This window comes from Salvia hispanica, chromosome 1, assembly GCF_023119035.1.
Source record: "Salvia hispanica cultivar TCC Black 2014 chromosome 1, UniMelb_Shisp_WGS_1.0, whole genome shotgun sequence".
Lineage (NCBI taxonomy): Eukaryota > Viridiplantae > Streptophyta > Magnoliopsida > Lamiales > Lamiaceae > Salvia > Salvia hispanica.
The window spans coordinates 32,099,287-32,126,266 of record NC_062965.1 but is presented as its reverse complement, the minus strand read 5'-3'; the positions used below and the strand labels follow the sequence as shown (position 1 = coordinate 32,126,266).

General features: G+C 32.9%; 1 protein-coding gene and 1 pseudogene across 1 annotated transcript; one reads left to right on the top strand and one right to left on the bottom strand.

The window, feature by feature from the left end:
- Window positions 1–16,891: 16,891 nt before the first annotated feature.
- Window positions 16,892–17,881, bottom strand: LOC125194390 (transcription factor RAX2-like). The gene is made up of 3 exons (XM_048092580.1): window positions 17,708–17,881; window positions 17,500–17,629; window positions 16,892–17,426 (listed from the first exon to the last, which is right to left on the bottom strand). The coding sequence occupies exons 1-3, from the start codon at window positions 17,841–17,843 to the stop codon at window positions 16,892–16,894; spliced, it is 801 nt and encodes a 266-aa protein (XP_047948537.1). The 5' UTR covers window positions 17,844–17,881.
- Window positions 17,882–24,955: 7,074 nt separating this feature from the next.
- Window positions 24,956–26,917, top strand: LOC125221350 (annotated as a pseudogene).
- Window positions 26,918–26,980: the final 63 nt, after the last annotated feature.

The window sequence follows — 26,980 nt, the reverse complement described above, 5'->3', positions numbered from 1 at the left end:
TCAATTACTCCTAGTATTTAGAAGTTCATATGATGGAGAGACTAACTCTTGTATAAAAAACGCTAATACTAAGCTACATATAAATAAACTATCTCATGCTAGCATCTTATAAGTATAATCTAATAATGACGTTATAACTATTATATTATCTAAATCTCAGACTGTTTTGAATTTTATCTAAATATTATCTAAAATATTAATGCACAATATTTTATCATTATTATTCATGATCTAATTAATACTCCTCTATTCCAGATTCGATAAAAACGAAAAATTAGGATATAGTAAAAAATATGGAGTATTTCTTTAAAGATAACAGAAGTCAGAATCACATTAAGTTTTAGTGCAAATATTATGAGGTTTTTTATTTATTTTCAATGTATTTTTACTGAACTACAGGGATATTAATGTAAATTTGTGAAGTTTATATAAAAATTAAAAATACTATAGCAGCTTTTTCACTTAAATTCGAGGTGTCACGCTGCTTTAATCAGGTGCTTTTTAATTGTAAAGTGAAAAACCTCAAAGGAGTGAACAGTTTATAGCTAAAGATTAGTATACTAATTAATTGTTAATTACTTAACCTGTTTTGTCAGCGCAGATGGCAGTACTTAATTTTAATTAATCAGACTGAAAGTTATTATTCGTATGTGTTACACCAGCTTTTTCTTTAATTTCTTGTATAGAAGTATAGAACTCCCAAATTTTTTAACAATAGATTTAATACAGATAATTTTGTTTTTGTATTCATTTTTACCATGAAAATTGACAACTGGTCCATATAAATCGAAAACCGAACGTAATAATATGATCACAAAATTACAATACGACTTTAGTCTATATATTATGATTCTCTACCAACTTTAGTTAATTTTCTTTTCTAAATTATAATCTGTTTTGCTTGTCAAATTCAATTGATATACAGTAGTTTAGAACTTAATTACTCTCTCCGTCCCCGATAATTCGTTCCATTTTGACCGGGCACGGGTTTTAAGAAAGGTAATGAAAATGAGTTGAAAAAATTAGTGTGATTTGGGTCCTACTTTTATGTATTAGTTTTATAATAAAATGTGAGTAGGAATGAGTTAATGGAATATAAAGTCTATTACCAAAAATGATAAAAAGTGAAATGAGACAAATTACATGGGACGGATCGAAATAGGAAAATAGAACAAATTTTCTGGGACAGAGGGCGTAGATGTTCGTAGATGTCAAATCTTAGTAACAATAAATTAATTACTCCATACAATTTTATTTGTCGGTCTAATACAAATACACACTAAATCTTGATTAAGCATTCACTCTTATAAGCGAATTGTGAAATATTTTTTGGAATAAATTAAGATTTGAAATTTCGATATGTATAAATATGAGTTTAATAGTACTATCAAATTAAAGTGACGTTTTGAATATAAAAGCTCCGCAGACTAGATTTCATAAATTTAATTCTTTGAAGAGAGTTAATATATAAGAGAGATATAGATTCGGATGTGACGTTTTAAATAGATATGTAAGTTACTTCTAAATAGGGAAAGAAATTAATAATGAAAACGAAAGCAATTTCTGACTCCCCAATTTTGTGATCCATTGATATCATCTGTGTTTGTGAAGACTGCCACTTTGCATCTACATTCTTAACATTTACTCCATTATCAATCACATCCTTCCAAAATCCCCAACTAAGTTGTGGAATCACACTCCATCAAATAATACTACTCAATAATTTATACTCCTACTATTCAAACTACAAAAATAGTCTTGGCAATAAATGACATGAGTTTTTCATTGTAATTAACTAGATAAATGAAATCTTGTTAACCAGAACAAATAATATGTTAAATAAAGGTAGAATTTGCATCTGGAATGTCAAAAAAGTAATATATAAGATTTTTTAAAAGACAAAATGTAACAATTAATTAAAGCATGAAGGAGAGAATAAGAAAGCACCTTGATGCATTTGGTACACATTAGCTTATGCAGTTATGCTTTATGATTGCCTATATACAAATTTGATTCCTATAGGGGAATATTTCTTTGTCATTATCGTAATATCATATGATATTCAACCAATTGCATTAAAACTCAATCAACACAACTTGATTTGAAATAGCAATTGGGAATCGAGATTCTTTAACTAATCACTTTTTGGGCAGTGCATGATGAATGAAATATAAATTCTAGAAATCAAATTATAATAATAGCCAATAAATAAATTATACAGGACACATGAAGGTTAGGTGCCAAGGAAAGAGAGCTAGCTAGTGGTCCAATCCAATATTCAAGGTGAATTGATTAGCACTTAATCATCATTTGACATTAAAATTAGTTTATATAGTATTAGCATAGGTTATGGGGATGGAGGAAACTTTGTGATAGTTCTCTCACACACACACACATATTGAGGGGGTAATAATTAGTGGTTATTGAAAAGCAGCTCTATTCTGACTGTGAATGTGGAGGGAAATAAATTTAAAACAAAGCCCAAACATTTTAACAGATAAAAATACATAAAACTATTGTTAAAGAGAGATTAGCATGTGATATTCATTATACTAATTCATTGTCTTGACTATGGTCAACTCTGCTTTATTAATGACTTAGATTCATCACTTTGACTGAGAATTATTGCATCAATCCACGCACAGTGATATTATATTGTGTATATGTCTGAAAATAGAATATCGTTATTATAAGTAAAGAATAGTTAAGAATGAAATATTAGAAGAATTAGAGAAATCACTATTGTATATTTGTGAGATTGTGGCCCTTATTAGAAGAATTAGAGAAATCACAATTGTATATTTGTGAGATTGTGGCCCTTATGCAGGAGGCCCAAGAACCGCTGTGCTTCCTTCTTTCTGTGGTTTCTTGGCTTTAATTGTGGGTGGTGATTTTGCTTAAGGCTACCTCAAGTGGTCTGTAAAACTGTGTGGTTGCAATAGAGCTTAAGTCTGCCTCAGTGACCCCCTGCGCCCTCAAAGCATTGAGTGTTTGTGAACTGGGAAATCCTGGGGTTTTGATGCTCTGTTGTTCTTGACAACTTGAAGTACCTTGTTCTGTCAGAATCACTCCTAGATTAAGCTCAAGTTCTTGTTTCTGTTTCCTGTTGGCCTTCTTTGGTTTGTGGTTTTGTTGTGTTCTCCTCTGTGCTTCTGTGCTTTGTGCTTGTTAGCCCCTGGTTCTTTTTCAACATGTCAAACCTTCCCTTTGGACTCACTCCTTTCAATGGAAAGGGTGATTTCAGGATCTGGAAACAGAAACTTAAGTGTGTTTTAATTCAGCAGAAAGTGTATAAAGCTATTGATCTTAACTATTCTGATACTGATACTGATGCCACTAAGGCAGAAATGAATGAATTGGCTTGCTCTACTATTGTTTTGAGTCTGAGTGACTCTGTGATAAGGAAAGTTGGTGTTATTGACTCTGCCAAGGATTTATGGGACAAGCTTGATGAATTGTATACTGAAACTTCTTTGTCTAACCGTATGTATTTGCTTGAGAAACTGTTCAAATTCAAGTTAGATATGTCTAAGAATATTGATGAGAATATTGATTGTTTCTCTAAGCTTGTGCTTGATATTAAAAGATCTGGAGACAAGAATATTGATGACTATACTTCTATTGCTCTCATGAACTCTATTCCTGAATCTTACAGTGATGTTAAGGCAGCTATTAAATATGGGAGGGATACAGCCTCCCTGGATCTGATTGTGAGCTCCTTAAAATCCAAAGAGTTGGAACTAAAAGAGAAGAGTGACTCCAAGGCTGCACTGGATAAAGCCTTGCAGGTCAGAGGCAGATCTAACACCAGAGGAAAGGATAAGTAGGCTAATGGCAAGCCCTCTGAGAAAGGAAACAAAAAGCATCACAGAAATAAGTCCAGATCCTCCTCTCAAGACCCTAAAAAGTCTAGGAGATGTTATAAATGTAATGAACTTGGCCATTATAGCAGGGAATGTCCACTTAAGAAAAATAAGAAGGATGATCCTGATCAGATTGCAAATTTGGTCAAGTCTGATGATGAAGGAACTTGCTTCATGCTAACTGATGTTATCTCTGTGAATGCCTCTCTTGGTAAAGAGTTTAATAAGTCTGAGTGGTTGGTAGACTCAGGCTGTACTTATCATATTTCCCCTTTCAAAGATATCTTCTCTGAATTAACCCCTGTTACTAATGGTTTTGTTTCTATGGCCAATAACAAACAGTGCAGGATTGAAGGCATTGGTACAATTTGCCTCAGGTTTAATTCTGGTTGTAAGTTCACTTTGAAAAATGTGAAATATGTGCCTAGCCTGCATTATAATCTGCTTTCTTGTGCTTCCCTTGAGGCTGAAGGGTTAGAAGGTAGATGGGGCAATGGGATGATGAAAATCTTTAAGGATTCTTTGTGCATGTTTAAAGCTGAGAAAAAGTATAATCTATATGTTTGCACTGCCCAACCCTTATGTGATATTTCTATTGCTCACAACCCTTATGTGATATTTCTGTTGCTCACACTGTGAAAGTAAATAATACTGTTTTATGGCACAATAGATTAGGACATATGAGTGAAAAAGGCATGCATATTCTTCATAAGCATGGTTATTTGCTGAATGATGATGTTAACTTGCCTCTCCCCTTCTGTGATACTTGTATAAAGGGGAAGCAACATAAAGTTTCTTTCCCTGTTTCTGTGCCTACTTGTTCCAGTACAAATGTGCTTGAATATTTACATGCTGATGTTTGGGGTCCTGCCTCAGTTACTACACATGGAGGCTACTCTTATTTCCTATCTATTGTGGATGATTTCTCTAGGAAAGTTTGGGTTTTCTTGTTGAAACACAAGTCTGATGTGTTTGTTAAGTTTCAGGATTGGAATGAAGCTTATTGAGAACCAAACTGGAAAGAGAATTGGGACTCTGAGAACTGACAATGGTTTAGAATTTTGTAATTCTCAGATTGATGAGTTATGTGTGAATGCAGGTATCAGAAGACACAAGACTGTTCCTTATACTCCCCAGCAAAATGGGGTGGCAGAGAAGATGAATAGGACCTTACTAGAAAAAGTGAGGTGCCTCCTGACCCTGAGTGGCCTGTCTAAAAAGTTCTGGGGGGAAGCCTTAAACACTGCAGCCTACTTAGTTAATAGGTCTCCTTCTATTCCCCTAAAGGGCAAGTGCCCTGAGTCTGTGTTCTCTGGAAAAAATGTCAGCCTCACACACCTCAGAGTTTTTGGTTGTAGTGCTTTTATACACCAAAAGACTGATAAGCTTGAGCCTAGGTCTAGGAAGTGTATTTTCTTGGGATACCCTGAGGGTGTTAAAGGGTATAGAGTGTGGCTTAGAGATGAGTCTGGTTTCAGAGTTGCTATAAGTAGGGATGTTATCTTCAATGAGTCTGAGTTCCCTTGTCTCTCTGAGTCTGTCACTCCAATGACTACTGAGGTTACTCCAAATGAGGTGGAGTTTGCTCCAAATGAGGTGGAGGGACCTCAAATCTAGGAATATGTTCCCAGACAAGAAGCTGAAGCTGAAGCAACTCCAAATTCTCCAAATAGGGAAGAAGTTCCAGTTATTAATAATCAGGATAGAGTTTCAAATAGTGACCTAACTGATTATGTGTTGTGCAGGGACAGGGGAAGAAGGACTATCCATCAGCCAAGGAGATTTGCTGATGAAATGAACCTTGTAGCTCTGGCCTTTAATGTACATGAGGCTGATGGGGATGAGCCTCAATCATATAAGCAAGCTGTGAAATCCATGTTCTACCCCAAATGGCTTATGGCCATGGAAGAAGAAATGAAGTCTTTAGTTCAAAATAAAACTTGGATTCTTGTTCCTGAACCTACTAACTGTACTATTGTTGAGTGTAGGTGGTTATTTAAGCTGAAGCAGGAAGTTAGTGGTCCTAGATACAAGGCAAGACTTGTAGCTAAGGGATTCACTCAACAAGAGGGGGTGGACTACACTGAGATTTTTGCACCTGTCGTAAAGTTTACAACAGTGCGGTTGTTACTTGTTTTATGTGCTATTTTTAACTGGGAACTGAAGCAAATGGATGTTAAGACAGCCTTTCTACATGGTGATCTTGACAAGCCAATATACATGAGGCAGCCTGAGGGATTTGTAGACTCTAAATTCCCTAACCATGTCTGCCTGTTAAAGAAAGCTCTCTATGGTTTGAAGCAGTCACCAAGGAGATGGAACATCAAGTTTGATCAATGCATGCAAGCTTCTGGGTTCATAAGAAGTGCCTTTGATCACTGCTTATACTATAAAAATCTCAACTCTGTTCCTACCTTTCTTTTACTATATGTAGATGATATGCTTATTATGAGTCCTAGTCCTAATGCTGTTAAAGATGTGCAGGATATGCTATGTTCCAATTTTGACATGAAGGACTTAGGAGATGCACAAAAGATTCTGGGGATTGATATCATAAGGGACAGAAAGAACTCCCAGATGACCTTGCACCAGAAGTCTTATGTGAAGAAAATATTAAGCAAGTTTAGTATGGCTGATGCTAAGCCATGTACTGTTCCCTTGGCAGCTCATTTTGTTCTTAGCAAAGATCAGTGTCCTAAGAATGAAGATGAGGTTCTGAAAATGAAGAAAGTTCCATAATCCAATGTCATTGGTTTAGTTATGTATCTGATGGTGAGTACAAGGCCAGATTTAGCCTACTCTATTTCCTGTCTATCTAGATACATGTCCAATCCTGGACCTCCTCACTGGGAAGCATTGAAATGGCTTCTCAGGTATCTTAAGCATACTGCTCACTATGGTTTGCATTTTTCTAAGTGTTCAGATGTTACTAACCTGTGTGGTTTTGTAGACTCAAATTATGCTAATGATAGGGACAAAAGGAAGTCAACCACTTCTTATGTCTTTACTCTTGGAGGTTCCTGTGTGAGTTGGAAGTCACAATTGCAACATATTGTGGCTCTCTCAACTACTGAATCAGAATATATTGCTATCACTGAGGCAATGAAAGAGGCCCTCTGGTTGAAAGGGGTTGTGAGTGAACTGAGGTTCCTCAAGCAGCCCATTGTTGTATACTCTGACAGCCAGTCAGCTATCCAAGTGTGCAAAAATCTTGTCTTCCATGATAGGACAAAGCACATTGATGTCAGGTTTCACTTTATCCGAGATGTTGTGGATAAAGGTGAAGTATTGTTGGAAAAGGTTCATACTGATTCCAATCCAGCTGATATAGGCACCAAGTGTTTGTCAGTGGAGAAGATGCTTTCTTGCATCAGGAAGCTCCACATTGACAGTGGATAGGTGAAATTGGTATCTCAGGTTGTTTCTTCCCTTGGCTGTCTCTTTATCTTTGCTTAAGTTTGCTTTTCAAAGGTTTTGAAAGCCCAGCTTGTGGGAGTGATGTTTACTAATGTCTAAGACATTGTAGGCATCTTGTTTGGCGATGATGAAACACACATGATCAAATCCATGCCTCTCTACTGATAAGGCCCAAGGTGGAGAATGTGAGATTGTGACCCTTATGCAGGAGGCCCAAGAATTAGTCCCGGGCCCAATATCCACTGCCTGCTTCTTCTGGCCCAGCTTGTAACCCTAGCTACGTGTCAGTGTGTGAGTGGGTGATGTCTCTCTCTTTTATATACCATCCTAACCCTAATCCGAATCACTTCACTCTTTGATCTCTCTCGGCTCTCTAGCTTCTTCTCTGCTAATCTAGGGTTTTCCCTGAGTTTTTTCTGCCTCTCTCTGTGTAATCTTGAGAATCCTCATCTCTTCCTTCATCTCTAGTGTGAGTGTAAGGTGTGAGCTGGTGTTTGGCTACTTGAGGAAACCTCTGGTTTCTGGTCTTGTTTCTTGGACTGGTGGTTGGTTTCTGGGTTGAAGAGGCTTCTCCGAGAGTTGAGTTCTGGTGTGAATCGGTTTAATTTAGTATTGGATGTGCGGTGGTGGATCTAGGGTTCCGGTGTTACTTGTCTTGATTGACTGCGGTCGATCTGTGTTCTCCATTGGTGCAAATCGGAGATGGCTGGATAATTGAGGGCCGGATATATAGATATGTGTAGTTGTACGTGGTGCAACTTGAGCCACATCAAAACATTGTTTTCTTCTCAATCTTTTGACTCTGTTTTACTACTCTACTGCGTTCTATTGTTGTTGAAATTACTAACCGTTTACTTAGTGTTTCAGGTTAGATTATCACGACGGCAGTTATAGTTTTGGTAATTGTTGTATCAGATCTGTAATCTGAGGGTTGATCTCCTCAGGACTTGTTGTAGATACTTGGATTATATCAAGCCTTCGGCTGATCAATACCTAACAATATTTATATGGAAAATTACTTTACATATATTTTAATGTTTACATCAACATTTTCAAGGTCCTAGAAATAAGCGTTTACACACAAAAAAATCTCTACCTTAGCACAAAAATACTTGGGCAACAAATGGTCTGTAAAGTCATTAATTTTCAAAATAGTTTTGTTTTTCCTGCGAACTTTAAACGTTGCATGAAAAGTCATGAACTTTATCGGACTGTGTAAATTTCCTATCCGACCTGACTCGTAAGATTTTGAACACACACTTATCCTACGTGGTAGGAGGCGCATGGTAGGAGGCGTGACTTGGCAAAACTCCACTAATTCTTATTGTTTCTCTTTTATGTTTGCAATCTCTGACTTTGGACTTATCACAAACATACAAGTAGCACAAATGAAAACATACAAATCGAATTCTGCATACGAATTGACATAAACATACAAAACGAATTCCACAAACTGAATTCAGCATAAAAGTAGCATTAATTCCACAATTCGAATTGAACCTTAAATTTGTCATTTACAAGTCACGCCTCCGGCACGCCATGTAGGATAAGTTTGTCTAAGAAATCTATCAGGTCGGGTCGGATGGAAAATTTACACAGTCTGATAAAGTTCATGACTTTTCATGTAAAATTTAAAGTTCACGGAAAAAATCCAACTGTTTTAAAAGTTCATGACTTTACAACCAATTTCCCAAAATACTTTAATGAACTCTTTCTTCTTTTTTTAAAAAAAAATTCTCTACCATAATTATATTTGACTCTTTAATGAAAAATAATGTTGTGGTTAAGTTTCAAATTTCATGTCAAAATTATAAAGTTTGTAAACCTTATGCTATTTGAAAACAAAAATCTACCTATAAATTAGTGACTTCTTTTACACATACATGCGTTTAATTGGCTAAATTGGTGCACTAAAATTTTATAGTGTTATTACTTATTAATTGTTATAGATGATGTGTGGGGTATTATCACATTTACGATACTTATAGTTTTCCTAGCTCAGAGAAATTTAACCCTACTTGTTTGGCATAGTAGGTACAAATCTTTATTGTGATGGTCTTCTCAATGATTATGTATATTATAGATTTAGAAATTGAGCACTATGATATATGAACTTTATTTTTCTGTCTGCCAAATAGGTATAATCCTAATCAATATATTGGGGAAATGCAGAAAGCTTGTCCTCATAATATATAGCAACCTTTCTACAATACTAAGGTAATTGGAGAGTGAAATAAAGTAGATAGATGTAGAAGAACAAATAATAATATATGTTGTATTTAATAAAGAGAAAATGACTTAATTATAGTGGCACAATAAAAAAATGAATAAGACTTCCATTACAATAGATGAGTGAGTACGCAAAATTGTGGTCTATATATAAATGGTGTAACTTTGGTCTAGAAACATAAAATTATCCCTTACATCAATCACATAAACCCTTTAAACAGTTTTGTGATGGTTTAGATTTGTGAGAGCTACTATAGTCAACCAAAAAGGGGGTTATTATCGTGTAACTCAAAATCTACACATGTACTTAAAGTCACGAATTCAAATCCAACTAATGTTCTACAAATTTAGCTCCTCAAATAGTATTAATAAGTTCACATTTTATGGTTCATATATTATTTGCATAAATCAAGATTATCCGTGGCGTAACAATCATGATTTTTCCTTAAATAAGAAAAGAATAATGATTGGCAATTTTGGATTATGATATCGACTCTTATTAAACGAAGTGCCCATTTCCTCGGCTCCTCCGAATGTATGAATAATTTCTACAAGAGTAATGATTTAGAGACATAATGCCTCCAAGCCATAATATCTTTATGTTTTTTTTCATACATATATATTACATTGTGACTAATTCACCCCAATAGCATATTAAATGGACGGATATCTACTTAAGGAAAGCTAAATCAAATTAAATATCATTATACAAATCATATTCATTAATTAGAGATAAACTAAAATCATGCATATATCAAAGTAATAAACGCATTCAAAAAAAATCCTAGGTTATGTACCATTTGTGTCATGTTTAATATATACTTATATTATTTTTGAAAAAAATCATTAATTTAGATTATAAATTAATTATTTTTGAAAAAATCATTAATATTAAAATTACGAAAAATTTAAAATCAAAATTGCATAATCAATTATTATTAAAATGAAAATTGCATCTCAATTAATTTTAAAATCAAAACTGCATACTCCAAAATTTGTTACTACATGATATAGTACAGTAAAATTTTAATGTTTAATAATAAAGGAAAATATTAATTGTGGTCAATATTAGCATTAACAATATGTAATTAAAAAAAATTATGAAATTCTTATAATTAAAATCTTAAACCCGATTTTTATGATATGGTATCATATATTAATTTAATTTTTCTTATACAATTCAATCTAGTTAAGAACTCCAATATTTTACAAATCAAAAGAGAAACTATTAAATATATACTTTTATTTAAAATATTAGTAATAGACATGTTAGGAACATATAATTTTTTTTATCTAGGTTAGACAATAACGTTCCAAAATTAAGACTTTAAAGAATTAAAAATTTGAAAATAAAGAATTAAAATAAAAATGTAAAATTCTTAAATCAAAATCCTAAACCTAATTAGTATCAGTATATCAAATTTTAATTTGTTTTGTGATACGGTGAATTGAGCTACGCACTCTAATACTCCTATTTTAATAGGTAGAAGATATTGAAAGCTAGAAACATATAGTATTGGTTATTTTTGTATAGGTGCAACTATAACGTTCGTTAAAATAAAATTTAAAAAAGAACTATAACTCAAATCATGAAGTTCTTAAAAAAACCTTAAACTCAATTATAATTTGTAGTATATCATATATCATGTTTAACTTGTTTCAAGGTACAGTAAATAAAGGAAGGGTTCTAATATTTTACAAAACAAATATAAAATATACAACTTTAAAATATTAAATAGAAAGTTGGGAACGTGTTTTTTTAATTTTTTAAATTTTTTTTATTTTGGTTTGACTGTAACTACCCAAAAATTAAAATTGAACGAATTTAAATTTTTTGTAAATAAAGAATTTTTTAAATGGTTTAAAAATAAAAAACCAATATATCAAATTTAATTTTTGCATGTCATAGTAAAGTGATCTAAGAACTCAAGATTTTAAAAAAAAAAGAAAAAAATACTATCAATTTTATACCTTATAATATTAAACAAACAAGTTAAATATGTGTGGTTTATTTTTTTAAATAGATGAACCAAAATTAATGTTACAAAAAAGGAAGTATTAAATTTTATATTTTATAAAATTATTAAAGCATTGAATTTTAATATTTTAAAATTGACTGTTTTACTATTATATTTTTCATTTTTAAAAAAAATTTAAAAATTTACAAACATTTTCTTATCCTTTTCATTCTTTAATTTCAGCAAATTGTATATAAAAAAAGGGAATATGCAGAAAAAATTAACAACAACGTATGGTCAATGTCAAAAAAGTTGTGGATCCCATTACTTCCATAATCAAATTAACCTTATCAAGATCTTAATGAATACTATTTTCATATATAAATACAAGGCAAAAAAGTACATAACAAAATGTAAGTTCAATTAAAATAAAATGTAAAGTTTAATTACCATTTAACCCTATTGCCATTATGTCACTAAAACATTCTTGTTTCTATAAATAAAAGGGTATGCAATAATTATTATTTTTTGGTATCCTTAAAAAATATATGAAAAAATTATTTTAGCACATGATCCAATAGTACGTTATTTTATATTTCCGCCTTATAAATACTTTATTTATTAAAAATCTCATTTTTCATGTAGTGAAACTCAAAATAAATCTTCTAGTAATTAAATGTTTTCCCCGCCCCAAAAAGGTTGAGTGTATTATTTTTAATATTAACCAAAGTTATCGTTTCTTTTTAAAAAAGAAAAAACAATCTAATTTCTTTTTATTAACATTTACTTTCCTCTTTTATCTTTCATACTTTTTTAATCTCTATTTATTTAATATAAATTCTTACGTGTCCAAAGTTTTTGCCGATTTTTATGGAGGAGGAGTACTTTTAAATATCTGTGCCCATCAAATATTGCGTACTAGGATTAATGTTCACTAATTATCAGCCATGGTGGGACGTGTGGGCTTTTTAATTTATGAAATTTCGGATATTAGAAACAGTTGACAAAAACAGTGTCTCATTAGTATTTGAAAATTAATGATGAATCGACCAATTAAAACTTTTCTTCGTTATTTAATTAAAAATCCATTTAAATTTGGCGACATAGTGGGGAAGTTGGTATCCATGCGTGAAATTTGCAGTTAGGTTCATCATATATTTATCCGTCTTTTTGTGCGTGACCACTTTTTGGCCCATCCCCCTTTTGTCCTTTTTTATTTTCTTTGATTTAAAATTAAAGATTATTCCGAATGCATAGTGTAATTCACATTAGAATTTTTTTTTTTTTCATTTTACCTCATAAACTATGAATAAGAAGTTAAATTCTAGAGTTTCATTCTAGGTTAATTGATCAATTTGATAATTGTAGTCATAATCAAAGATGTATAAGAGAAAAAACAAATGAAATAGAAAATTAACCATACTAATCGAATGCTGTTTTGTTTTTCGTACAAAACAAAAAGAAGAATGGGCCACCTTTTCTTTTTGTCAAAGTCTCTCAGACAGGCCCCACTTGGGCCACTTGGGCCAGCTTATTTCTAAACAGGAATAAATAAAAGTTTTCTTGCAATAAGTACTACTAGTACATTGTACATATTATAATTTCTTTTTGGCTCTCAAGAGAATAAAAGAAATGTAATTTTTTGTAGTATAATTATAACTATACTGGTTATATATTTTCTCTAAAACTGCCCTTTGATATAAACATAAATTTGGTAATCTTGGTATCTTTGACATCAGAAACATTCCTAATATTGGACTTGTATTTTTTTAATTATAAAAACTTGTCTGAGAGCCCCTCGTCATTAGTACTAATTTTCTAAATATTTTTTGTGCTAAAAATTACTCCATTGGTTTTATAATTTAAAATGGTTATTGTTATGAATCAAATTATTTGGCATTACGAAAATAGTATGTTCCCATGAACAGTCAATAAAAGTAACACTTGCGAAAAATGTAACTATTGCAAAAGTATTAGTAATAAATACTAAAAGTTACTACTAGTAGCACTATTTTAAAAAACAGTTGAACCGAATTTGAATTACAATTCTACATATAACCCCTATGTTTTGACGAAGTGAATTCAAATATTTAGATTATTCCCTCTCTCATCACACCAGCCCAATCTAAAATGGGCTCTCTCTTTTGTTTTTTGTTGGGCCATGATCCCGTTCTGTGTGTGCATATAGTGTATTTTTTCAAGCATTAAATGGATAAAATGCTACATTAATTTCGTTAACTTTTAAAAAGGGTATCTAATGAAAAAATTTAGTTCTGTTTAGAATCACTCTTTAATTAGTTGTAATTTTGAATCTTTGATTATGATAATACTATCAAATGATCAACAGACCTGGCCAAGTCTATTGGATGATATTCATACCTGGATCAACTTCATTCACTTACATATTTATAAATTTCCTATTTAATGAGATTACGAGGATGTGACCTATATAGATATCAAAATTATTTGACTAAATTATGATATTTAGTTTTCTGAAAAGCAAACCTGTTATAACAGCTCAATAATCTTTGGATAAGAAGTCTATCGAGATTCAAACTTATTACCTAACCTATATTGAAAATATTTCTGATTATTTCTAGTTATATCTAATGCTTCTTTCATTATATGCACGACTTTTTCAAATGTTGAAAATGTCACTTTACTCGTGACTTTTATCTACATCTCGTCTTTAATCGCCCACGTTTAGTAACGGATGATGTAATACGATTTTTTGCATAATTTCTTATTTCTAAAACTCTAAAACAAGATAATGTTAGTCAATCAATTATATTTTCAAAAAAAAATTATTTGGGGCCCCGGGAAGTAGGCTAGGAGTCCATCAGAACTGTAATTCAAACAAAAAAAATTAACACGCAAAGGGGGTTTTTGTCGTTTTTTTGGAGATTTTTTAATTTCTAATTTGGTTGATTAGAGACTGTTCCTTTTAGGGAAAAACAAATAAGCAAGGTTTCAAGCTATTATACGTCGATTTTTTTTTATTTCATTCGTAAACCCAAAGCCCACTGGGAGAACTTGAAGAAGGCTAGCAGCTGAAAATGCACGTAATCTTGTTGATCGGATAGATATTTTTACCCAAAAGATTAAAGGGAAAGTGGGATTATTTTCCAAAAGGTTGAATACTTTAAAGGAGAAAAGGAAGCCAAGAAATTAATTATCTAGTGAGGTTTTTTATTATCCCTTTTGGGAAAGCTTGATTAATTCAACGACTGCTTTACCACTTCCATTCCCAAAGTTGAATTTTTGGCCTACTTCAAATTATATGACCCCATTTCACATTATCCCACATAATATGGATATGTCACACACTAATAAAATAGAAAAATAAAATAAATAAAGAAATCCATCATTTTTTGTTTCAGAAATTGTTATCCTTTCCTTGATCATATGCATCATACCAAAACAGACATTCCCGGACCAATTCCTCCACAAAATAAAAAAATATAAATAAAATTAATTAAATTTTTTATTGTTCTGCAACAGCTGTCACTAAAGATAATTTTTTAAATTGAAAAATTAAAAAAAAAAATCCATGAGGGGAAAAAGGGTGAAGAGGTCAATTTTTTTTTTTCAAGTTTAAATTTAAATTTTTATAAACCATCAATTTGGAAGTAAATAATTGGTTTTTTTGTTATACAGAAATTTAAAAATTTTGTTTTTCTGTAGGCTTTGACTTTTTTTTGTTGATGCAAGAATCTTCATCATATTGTAGTATTTATTAATTATTTGAGAACTTTATAATTTTTGCTTTTTTTTTGGTCTAGTGGGGAGTTATATTATTTGACTGTTGCAATTTTCAGTCAAGCTTGTTCCCACTTTGATAAAGGGTAAATTTTAACAATGGGTCATTTCGACGGTTAGTCATGGAAGTCAAGACTAATTTTTGGGACTATAAATATATCTTTTTTTGCCAGAAAATTAGTAATAAAATAAAACATAACATTAATATTTTGCTGAACTGTTAAGTTGTAAAAAAATTAAAAACAAATACTACCCCGCTCCCAAATTTTAACACATAATCTCTGACGGCTTTTAAAAGAACAAAGGATTAAAAAGTTGGGGGAGTGGGGCCTACTTTAAAGTATTAGTTTTAAAATAAAAAGGAAAAAACGAAACATTTACAATCCCCCTACCAAAATTTTAAAAAATGGTTTGTCAAATTTTTTTGGACTAACCAAATGGAGACTCAAAATTTGGGGGGTATAGTTAAATAATGGTCAATTATTTGGAGAAATTAAAAAACTCGGAAAAAAAAATAAGCATTTTTTTACAAGAATCGCTTTAAAAATAATCAAGCAAAATTTTAAAGTTTGTTTGAATCCGGGGAAATTAACGACTGTCATTTTAACTAAATTGGGAAATCGATCACTTTGATAGGGGGCCCTTTAAACCTTTTAATTTTTTCAAAAAAAGAACTAATTAATTGAAATCCCAATTTACGGTCTCAATTTATTAGTGGTATCTCAACATATAGAAAATTAATTTAAAGATTACCCATTAAAATTGTTTCATTGCAAATTTGAATTTTGGGGGTAAAAAAAATTTATTTAATTAATTAAATGTCGTAATCAAATGCAGCAGCCAGCTTTGCTGGGCCTGAAAATTTATCTTGCGTGTGAAAAAAATCTTTTTTTTTCTTATTTGCATTTTTTGTTTAGAAGAAAATCTGCTTTGATCTTTGGACAAGGACAGTTTATCAATTATAGTATCATGCCATCTCAATCACATAAATATAGTGGTGTTAAATTATAGAAAAACATTTGTCAGGAAAAAACTGACTAAGATTAGGATTAAGATGCCCATATTCATAAATGTTCAAAAACAACAAAAAATTTTAAAACTCCTAAAGCAGAAAAAAGAAAAATCAGAAGCCCTGTTGAGACATAAATTGATAGTGATGATTAAATGATTTTTTTGCCCCCGAAATTAGAGTTGTTGTGGGTTTCTAGTTAAGTCAAATTCTGGGCATTTCTTCCTAATCAATAATTATTAATTAACCCAAAGTTTCCGTAGATGTAGTAGCTGTGTTTGTCAATTTGCATTATTTAAATTTTGGGTTGTGTTACACAATTTAACTCATGTCTTAATTTGTAAGCAAACTTCCAAAACGACACTAATTAAAATTTTTTTGATTTCACAGGGGAAGTGGTACCCCCAAATTTTCCCATAAAAACATGCATCTAAAAAATGCAGGTAAATTAATTAATAAGACAGTAATTCAAAGCACATAAATTTTCCCCAAAAAAAAATTGCAGAAATCAAATTACTCACTGTCGAAGAAGCAGGTATCAAATCAAATATTATTGATAATAATAATAATAATAACTCCCATCAAAATAGCAAAAGAAAACAAAAATAAATTTAGGCCTAATTAATTTCCCCTAATTTGTGAAATCTGGAAATCAATCACTCACTGCACCAAACCTTGTCTTCCGTCTTGATTTCATCCATGAGGAAGCTGAGATTGTCGCCAGCGTCGTTGATCGTGATGAGTTTTTTTGATCTCCCTCGATGTTCCCAGTAATCCGGCGGATTATCGTTGAAGCAGGCGTAATTCGAGGAGGAAGCGGAGGTGCCGACGTCGTTGAAGAAGAGGCTTTGGTGGTGATTATCCTCATATCCTTGGAAGGCGGCGAAGCTCTGGTGGCTGATCTGGCTGCCGTCGGAGGAGCTGCAGCTGCCTTGATCAAACGCCAACACATTGTTATTGCGGGTTGGCGGTGTAGGCCTCACACAGTGGAGGTGTTTGTGCGTGGAATGGGAGAGTATTGCTGCGGAAATGGAGGGTTTGGTGATGCGATTGGGGGTGGGGGGCGGGGGGAGGAGCTGGCGGTGGTGATTGTTAGCCATGTTGATGAGCCTTTTTTCAGCTTCGGGTTTCCCGTAGTTTTTGATGTCGTTGTCTGTTCTTCCCGGTAATTGAGCCGCAATTATCGACCACCTGAATAGGCATATGCACAACATCAATTTCACAGATATTTTTGTGAGAGAGAAGATGTGATGAATTAACATACCTGCTTCCGATGGTGGAGAAGAGAGTGCAGATGATTCGATCTTCGTCATCGGAGAATTCACCGTGTTTGATATTTGGTCTCAGGTAGTTTAGCCATCTCAGCCTGCAGCTTTTGCCACATCTCCTCAGCCCTATGATTTTGAAGCCAACAATTTAGTAATTTTAGAGGGAGAAAGAGGAGAGAGAGAGAGAGGGAGGGAGATGCATACCAACTTTGTGAGGGAGAGCAATCCAGTTGCCACCAGTGCCATTTTTGTCGATGTAGTCTTTGAGCTTTGCATCTTCTTCAGGAGACCATGGCCCTTTCTTGACATTTGCCTTGTCACAACAAGGAGCTCTTCCCATCTCTCTCTCTCTCTCTCTTGAGCTTGTTAGAGTTGGGATATTATTTGTTTCTTTACAAGAATTTTGTCTTCTAAACTGTGACATGTATATATAAGTGTTGTGATGGTGGAAAGCACACAAGTCAAAGTTGGAAGCACTCAAATTTTGTTTATCAAGCATACCTAAGCATTTGATTAAATTAATATTTGCCATCATCACCAAACGGGAACTCACTGTCTAACTGTACAGTCTTGGCTGTTTGGGCCTCAATAATCCAATATACTAGTATATGAAAATGATTGATTATATAATTGTCCATCCAATTACACATGTATGTATGCCAAATCAAACTTCAAACAAATCGTACGTGATGTGGCCATCATGTTGTTTCGTGGGATAGTAAACACTCTAAATAAAATCTGAAGCATGTGAAATATTCAGAAACAAAAAATAATGTTCCTAATAGGTTAGGATTTCGAGTCCTATAATCATTAGGACAAGTGGAAAATAGGAAGATATTATACTATGGTTTATTTATTTGATGTTGTCAAGCTTAGTCGTCAAAGAATAGTGTCACCTATAGTAGTTATGACAACACTCTAGTTGTTTTCCTACTCCAATGCAAGTGCTACTTCTAATTAACTACCATCATCATATGTATATCTAGTTTGTACCACTCGACCTCTCATTCCTTCTCTCTCATCATCTTTTTATTTCGGAGCTCCCTATCGTCCATGTTGGAGCTACTTCTAGTAAAGTCGACTCCAAAAAATACCCACAACTGTTAAGAGTAGTTCGAGTCCCTTAGCATCCAAATCCTGGTTACGTCTCTGGTACTTCCTCTGCATTAGATATTTGGTGAACTAGCAATTAACCTGTGGCAGAACCATTGGTTTATTGTTCTATTCTTTTTGGAACTAGAACAGGACTACTGCCTTATATATGTTCTGTTCTGGTCGTGGTTCAAAAGTGTCTGACCAACCGGTCTAAACCATTGTTCCTATTAAAATTGAAATGTCTAGCATAACTGTTACAAATGATTAAAAGATGTTCAATCTTATACTGATTATGATTATTCCTTTAAACAACCTAATAGTGCACATGTATCTCTTTATCCAACATTGATATGCTTTTATATCTGTCTATACGTTTATTTAGAATAAATTAAGGTCGGTGCTACACTTGGAGGAATCTATATTGTGTACTCCTATAACATAAAGTTAACAACTATGAAAACAAAAATTGGATGTGAACTTTGGGGTAATAAAATGTGTAATTTTGTAATTTGATGAAGTGGATGGATTGTGTAATGAGATCATATTTGGCTTAATGTATAAAAAAGTATATCTAACATAAGTTTGTGCGTTCAATTTAAGCAAAGTTGGTTGAGAATTTTATTTACTTTTGCTATAAACTAATAATGTGAAAGGGTCAAACTAATGTACATGTGTACCCAGTAATAGTACTAAAGTAGAAAACCATGTATTTGACCAGGCCAATTAGTACTTCTGACAAGTTTAATTTAGAATATATGCATGTATATTATAGTGAAAAAAATGAAAGAAGCAAGTGAAATTTGCATGAACGCAAATGAGAAAAAAAAATCTGAAGTTAATTTGAATGAAGTTGTGAAGCACGATGGACTATGTCCAAAAAGAAAAAGTAAACAAGATCATTGATGATGCATGCAGATCATCTATTTTTGCCTCAACACACTTGTTTCATGCATCTGTGGGGCGTCTGTTATGTGACAGAGTGGTCTATTCTATATATTATAATTAATATGTATATAATTTTTAATTATGACTTACATGTTCATACATATATTTATATAAGCTTGTGTTAAAATGCCCTCTTAAAGTGATAGTGACACATTTATACAACAATATTATAACGCTACATAACAATCTATGATTGTTGTATACGGCACTGGATACATTGGCCAAGAAAAATTGTTGTATAGTGTAAAATATTGCTGGCATTCTTTTTCAGATTTTTTTTTGGACGTGGTAGCTATTATTCGTCACGTATACAAGTGATTGACTAGGAATGATAGTATGGTGTATTTTAAGAGGTGGTGTCACCCTAACACTCCCTATTTATATAAACCCATAAAATTTTTAGCGTAATATATATACTCCTATAAGGTGAAATTACCACATTGGCCTTTCGCATCTAATAGTAATTTGAGAGAAATTACTATGCATGATATGCCAACAAAACGGTGTCATTATATTTTGAGTGTTAATTCAAAGACGTGATATATCCGAAACAACGAATAGTCATTTCATATTTGAATTTCCAAATTAGTTTCATTATTTTTTTACTATTGTGAGACAATTGAAAAGAAATTAAACAGTTATGATTTTATATTTTAATTTCAAAAATCATACAGAATAGATCATGAGTCAACAAGAAAAAAATTATGAATGACAATCATCCCTTCGATAAATGTACTAGGGTGGCTTCTTCTTTAATGGAGTAATTTCAATCTTTTTAGACGGTTTTGGGCATGTCATCATAAAGATTAATTGACATAAATAAATCCCATTTTCATATAATTTTTATGTTGAATCGTTGATGTTGCATATGTTGAGAAAAAGTTATAAAGTAAAGGTAATTTTGATTCTTGCGCTAAGTCATGCTACAGAATATTTAGCCAAGTCAAAAGAAATAAAGAGAAGAGTGCATGCTCAAATAGTTTAATTAATTTCTACTTCAAAATGTTCCTTCATGTACCAAATATTAATATAAGATATCAACTAAAGTAGTAATTTCCAAAGTAACCAAGACACAAAGAAATTCAAAGAATATAATGAATTTGAACATAATTATCTTTGCTAAGAACATTGTTGTAACTTAATATAAAGTTGTACGGAAGAAAGATATTGAAGTTTTCAACTATATTTGACAATGTTTATTTTTAATTTTTCTAACATTAGAATTTGTAATTGTACATTTTGAATCTTAGACCTCTAAATTACATATATATGAGGTCGCACCATTTGAAATTTTGATGTCTTCAATAAATTGATTGACAAGATTAATGAGAAGCAACTGAAATCCTTTAGATATTTTATTTTTGGACAAATAGATGGAATGTTATACAAATTAAAGTATGTGTAATAATTTTCTAAAACGTCTTAGAAATATTTTTTATAAAATTATAATGACATATCAATGGTACGTAAGAAGATTAGGTTATAGTAATGGTAAGTGATGTTAGAATAAGCTATTGGAACTCACTTTCATTGCTAATTAATGAGACATTGCAATACTCATATATCGTTGGAATGTACTGATCGTACGCGTTTTATTCATAGTTGAAGTCAAATTTTGGAAGAAAATTATGCGTGACTAGTTATAAATGGGGAAGTAGTTAAATTGAGCTTCACTACAATTTCTTCGTGGGAAATGGTCCAAGTGTAACCATATGATGAACTGGTTGATTAATAAAATCTAGATTAATTATAAGTCTAGCTTCTTAACTCTTAAGTGATATATACAAAGTTCTTTTATTACAAGTCAACCTATGTTTTATGATGGAGATTTTATTATAAATAATCTACTAGTGGATATATTGTGTAGTATTAAATATGACTTATACTTGGTAAACTCTAGAAAGAAAATGTCGCCAAAAAACACATGCATTGTATGAAAGTTTCAACAAAGTTGGCACAAAATTAGGTTCCATTTAATAAACTTAGGTGGCGTATAAATGACTAACAAAATAAACACGAAATTGAATTGCAAAGTGCTACGAATTCTTATAGTGAGAATCCTACTATACTTATCCAATTACAAGATAAAGAATATTATTTGGATTGAAGTTTTATTATTTAATTTTAAAATAATACTACTACTATTAAAGTCGGACATATTCAACAAACTAATCATCAGTCTGATTTTTTATGGACATGCATATTTATATCTGCCTGCAAGATAACTGCAATTTAATGCATGACTATAATTTAGTAGGTTAGACAACAACGTCATAACTCAAATATAATGTCGGGCATAACAGAATAGATTCTCCAATTTTAATTTAGAAAAATAAAATGTAGCTAGATATTAAAAATACAATACAATAGAAGTATAGAACGATGTAATTGGTGATATAATATAGCAACGTTGAAGTTTAATAATAGTGACGATATGAATAATAATGCAATGCCTATTGACTTTGAAATTTAGTAAATTTGTTTTCTTTAGATATTTGAGTATCTCTTATCCACACTATATAAAATTGAAGGTGGTGAATCAGCATGTATAATTTTGAGGCATTTGTTATTTCAAATGAGCATTCACCTAAAAGATTGAAATAAGTAACGACAATAGTCTTTGTTTGCATTGACTTGCATCATAACCAAATTATCAAGGTTATAATAATGCAAGCGTTTGAAAATATTAGAGGGTCGGTTGTGAGTTGACATTTTTCAATCCAGCTAATCTTCTTAGTATTTTAATTTTATTCAAATACTTTACGACCACATAACGATCCTAATTATAAATCTTAATTGTGAATTATTAAAATCGAATTATGAATTAAGTCCTAATTAATCACTGTATGTAATTACTACTACTATTAATTAAGTGGAGTACTAGCTAGTTTGCACTGAAAGAGCTGGTGCAAGAAAGCTTCGGAAGAGTCAGAACTTCTGGGTTGGCTTCTGCAACACTCCATTTTCAATCATTGAGTTTGAAATTTTTTTGTCGTCAGCACTCAAATATTGTGGATGTACGCGATAGAAATTTAAAAATTAAAACTAATTTTATTGTATTTGTTTCACATTGTTCAGAAATTTAGATACGTAATAGATAAAAAATAGAGGTTGGTGTAATTAAAAAGGACATACAACAAAATATTATGTTAGCTTACTAGTAGTTATACTCTAATAACTAACCAATCAATTGTAGCAGATTGATTAGTAGGAAAATCAATGGAGGATTGATTCCGATTTCGGTTCCGATTTCCAATTTAGAAGGATATATTAGTTCATTAACTGAATAATCGATTCAGTTATTAATTGAACCAATCAAATAATCAGTCCTAATTGCATCAACACTGAATTAAATCAAGGAGTAGTAATTAATAAAATTTTAGCAAGAAATTGATAAGTTCTACTTCTCAGATGGGACAAGCTTCCCAATAATTTTGAATTTATTGAGATATTTGTTAAATTTTTATAAATTAAGTTTATTTTTATTTGATTTCAAAAGAAACATGGTTGAAAAGCCCCAATGGGAAATGTCAGACAAAGCCACTGCTCAATTGCTCATAATGGATGCGTTGTACACTTGTACATTTGTATGTACACATTGTTTACCATAATTTATAGATGTGGAATTAATTGATAAAGTGGTGTTTTGTTCACTTAGAAAAAACAAATAAAGCTTTCACCATTTACCATTTACATTTGGTAGGCAGCTGACTACAAATTCAATAACTTGGGCCTGTAATGTTCTCTCCGGGCTTTCTTGATACGGCCTGTTTGCACCGCTCCATAGACTGGATTGGCCCATTTTCAGATTCAAAAACATGAAAAGAAGACCCAACACATGGCATTAGTTTCATTAACTTTTTTACGTGTGACATACGTATAAGTAGCAGACAAACGAATGTTACGTGTGACATACGTATTACTTATGAATTTAACATTACACATAATAAGATACAAATTTAATAAAATTTTAGATACAACTGAGTCATTGTCTTGTACTACCAAAATATTTAACATCCAAACATGGGAAATTATTTAAGGGAAAAAATTGGAATTTGTTTCATCATTCTACCCGCCCACCATCCACCGATATTGTTAAATAAAAAGATATTCAATTAAATAAATACTACTTCATAAACTAAAAATATGTGGTATGCGTGAGATCTCAGGTCAATTGTCATGGTATGGTAAATATTATAATCAATATTTTTCGTAATTTGAAAGGAATGGCGAAAGAATATAACATGTGCGACTACAAAGTTTAAGATCTGTAATCACAATAATTGAACCTCTGCCCATTCACCCATACTTTTTCTTATCATGCGACCGACAATAAATTCACCTTCTATTCTTACATTATAATTTTAGCAAAGAGTGGTTTTTCTTCACATGCGTCTTTTAATTGGTCTATCACATCACATTAACTTCTACTCCTACTAGATCAAATCTAAGTTATGCAAGACAATGTGCTGAATGATCTACTCAATAATGTTGGTAGATCAAATACTTTGATTTAACTTTATATTTAGAGATATAGGTTAGGTTTCAAATAAATCTTAATTTTATACTGTCAAAACTGATGCTAAATATGAATTCTTAAATAAAAAAAAATTGATGGTGGTGATTGAGTTTTTAGTCTGCATTAATATTATGTAAATGCATTAAGAGGTGAAATAATTTCATTGATTTCGAAAATATCCACATTATATTGATATATTATATATACTACCTTAGAGCATTAAACTGTATCATACTTTATTAAATCACAACTACTTGCGAATTCAAAACATACTTCGACAACATTACAATCTTTGATATTATATACATTGAACTAGGACAATATGTACATTGACTTAGACATCCTCAGTTCAATGAATGACACTATTATGTAAGTTATTATAGAAATATATAGATTATATTTTTGTGCAATTGAGAATGAGTTTAAGTAGTACAGTAATTAGGAAAATGACATATTTATAGTTATATTAACAAGTTACAGAATTCGGATCATAGTCTTTGATTGGTCGAATAAATCTCAACTAATTTTCCATATATATTTATCAGAACGAGCTGGTGGTTGAATTTTGCTTCAAAGTGCAATACTCCTACCAACTTTGTATCGTATTTATTTTTACGTTTTAATATAAATCTTTACTTAAGAAATATTTTACCTACTCCACTATAGTAAAATTGAAGTGAGCCGAAATCAGTAATCACACACCGTCGATCAACTTGGCATATCGCCAGCTGGCGCACCCGATGAAATACAATTGGGTCCCACTAAATGAGTCGGTAGGTGGGCCTCACATGGGAGTCTAGAGAGAGAGAGTCATCCGGATCTGCCTATATATTCGCTGCGCCTCCCTCTCCCTCCATAATTCTTCATTCTGCTCTCGCTCGACTTCTACGCTCTCCAAATCAGGTAAGCACGCTGAATTGATGCGCAATTATTTCTGTTGAATGTTGCATCATTCTCCTTTTAGATCTGTACCATTTCCTACCTAATAAAATGATAGTTTTGTTGTATACCAATCGTGAATCTACTGTTTTGAACTAAATCGGAGGAGTCTGTTGAATAGGAAGAAATGTGGTGGTGGTTCTAGATTTAATTCGTTAGTTTGAGGAGTATATCCAGATCTTTTTCACATTCTGTATTAGGATTCAATCTTCTGGTTTTCAGTTGATTATCTCTGCATTTTCTATTGGATTTTGCGGTTTGATAGCTGATCTCAGTGTGCGAGATTGTGATCGTAGTGTGACCTTGACGAACTATAGATCTATACTGCATCTTGCCTACAAGTAGTCATACTGTTTGTTTTTTGATAAATGATTTTGTTTGTAGATCACTTGATGAGATGTTTCTCTGTTCTAGTATAATTTTGCCAGAGTTTGTGCATATGCTTATTCTTTTCTAATGGAAATTAACTGAAGTTGTTTTGTGGTGCCTACAAACTTGTTTCCCTTGCTCACTAGAATAAGGAGCTTCCACATTCTATCTATATGCTTCAATAGGATAAAATAGCATAGGAAAATCAGAAATAAATTTGTTATCCGAAATGCAAGATTTTAGTGAATACATTTGAACTGAGATATACCACCAAATGCTTCTTTCAGGTAGGAACATGGACACCTTTCTCTTCACCTCAGAATCTGTGAACGAAGGGCACCCTGATAAGCTCTCACCAAGTCTCCGATGCCATTCTGGATGCTTGCCTGGAGCAGGATCCAGAGAGCAAAGTAGCATGTGAGACCTGCACAAAGACGAACATGGTGATGGTCTTTGCGAGATCACAACCAAGGCCAATGTAGACTACGAGAAGATCGTCTCGCGACACTTGCAGAGGCATCGGTTTCACCTCACCAGATGTTGGCCTCGACGCTGACAACTGCAAGGTCCTGGTGAACATTGAGCAGCAGAGCCCGACATTGCTCAGGGCGTCCATGGCCACCTTACCAAGAAGCCTGAGGAGATCGGAGCTGGTGATCAGGGTCACATGTTTGGCTACGCTACTGATGAGACGCCGAGCTCATGCCCCTCACTCATGTCCTTGCAACCAAGCTCGAGCCAAGCTCACTGAGGTGAGGAAGAACAAGACCTGCCCCTGGCTGAGACCTGATGGCAAGACACAAGTCACCGTGAGTACAGGAATGAGGGTGGCGCCATGGTTCCGATTAGAGTCCACACCGTCCTCATCTCAACTCAGCACGACGAGACTGTTACCAATGAGCAGATCGCAGAGGACTTGAAGGAGCATGTCATCAAGCCGGTGATCCCTGCGAAGTACCTTGACGACAAAACCATCTTCCATCTGAATCCGTCTGGCCGGTTTAGGATCGTGGCCCGCACGGGGATGCTGGGCTGACTGGCAGGAAGATCATCATCGACACTTATGGTGGCTGGGGGGCTCATGGGGAGGCGCTTCTCCGGGAAGGACCCGACCAAGGTGGACAGGAGTGGCGCGTACATTGTTAGGCAGGCAGCGAAGAGCGTGGTGGCTTCAGGGTTGGCTCGTGTTGCATTGTGCAGGTGTCGTATGCTATTGGTGTTGCGGAGCCATTGTCGGTGTTCGTTGATACGTACAAGACGGGGACGATTCCAGATGTGGAGATCCTTGGGCTGATCAAGGAGAGCTTCGACTTCAGGCCGGGATGATGGCGATCAACCTCGACTTGAAGAGAGGAGGCAACCAGAGGTATCAGAAGACGGCTGCTTATGGTCATTTTGGGCGTGATGATGCTGATTTTACGTGGGAGACTGTCAAGACACTCAAGCCTAAAGCTTGAGATTTTTAGGAGGCGGATTGAATAATTATACATATGAGTGAGGGAAATTGGAGGGTGGAGTTATTTGTTTCAAGATTTATTTTTTCTTCACACGTTATCTGTTGTCAAAATTTCATGTCTGAGTTTAATTACAAGTAAAATAGCGTGGTGATG

Coding starts and splice junctions, on each gene's coding strand:
- LOC125194390 (XM_048092580.1), bottom strand. CDS start 17,843: ATGGGAAGAGCTCCTTGTTGTGACAAGGCAAATGTCAAGAAAGGGCCA. Junction 17,630..17,707: donor TGCTCTCCCTCACAAAGTTG/GTATGCATCTCC, acceptor TCAAAATCATAG/GGCTGAGGAGATGTGGCAAA. Junction 17,427..17,499: donor TTCTCCACCATCGGAAGCAG/GTATGTTAATTC, acceptor ATGCCTATTCAG/GTGGTCGATAATTGCGGCTC.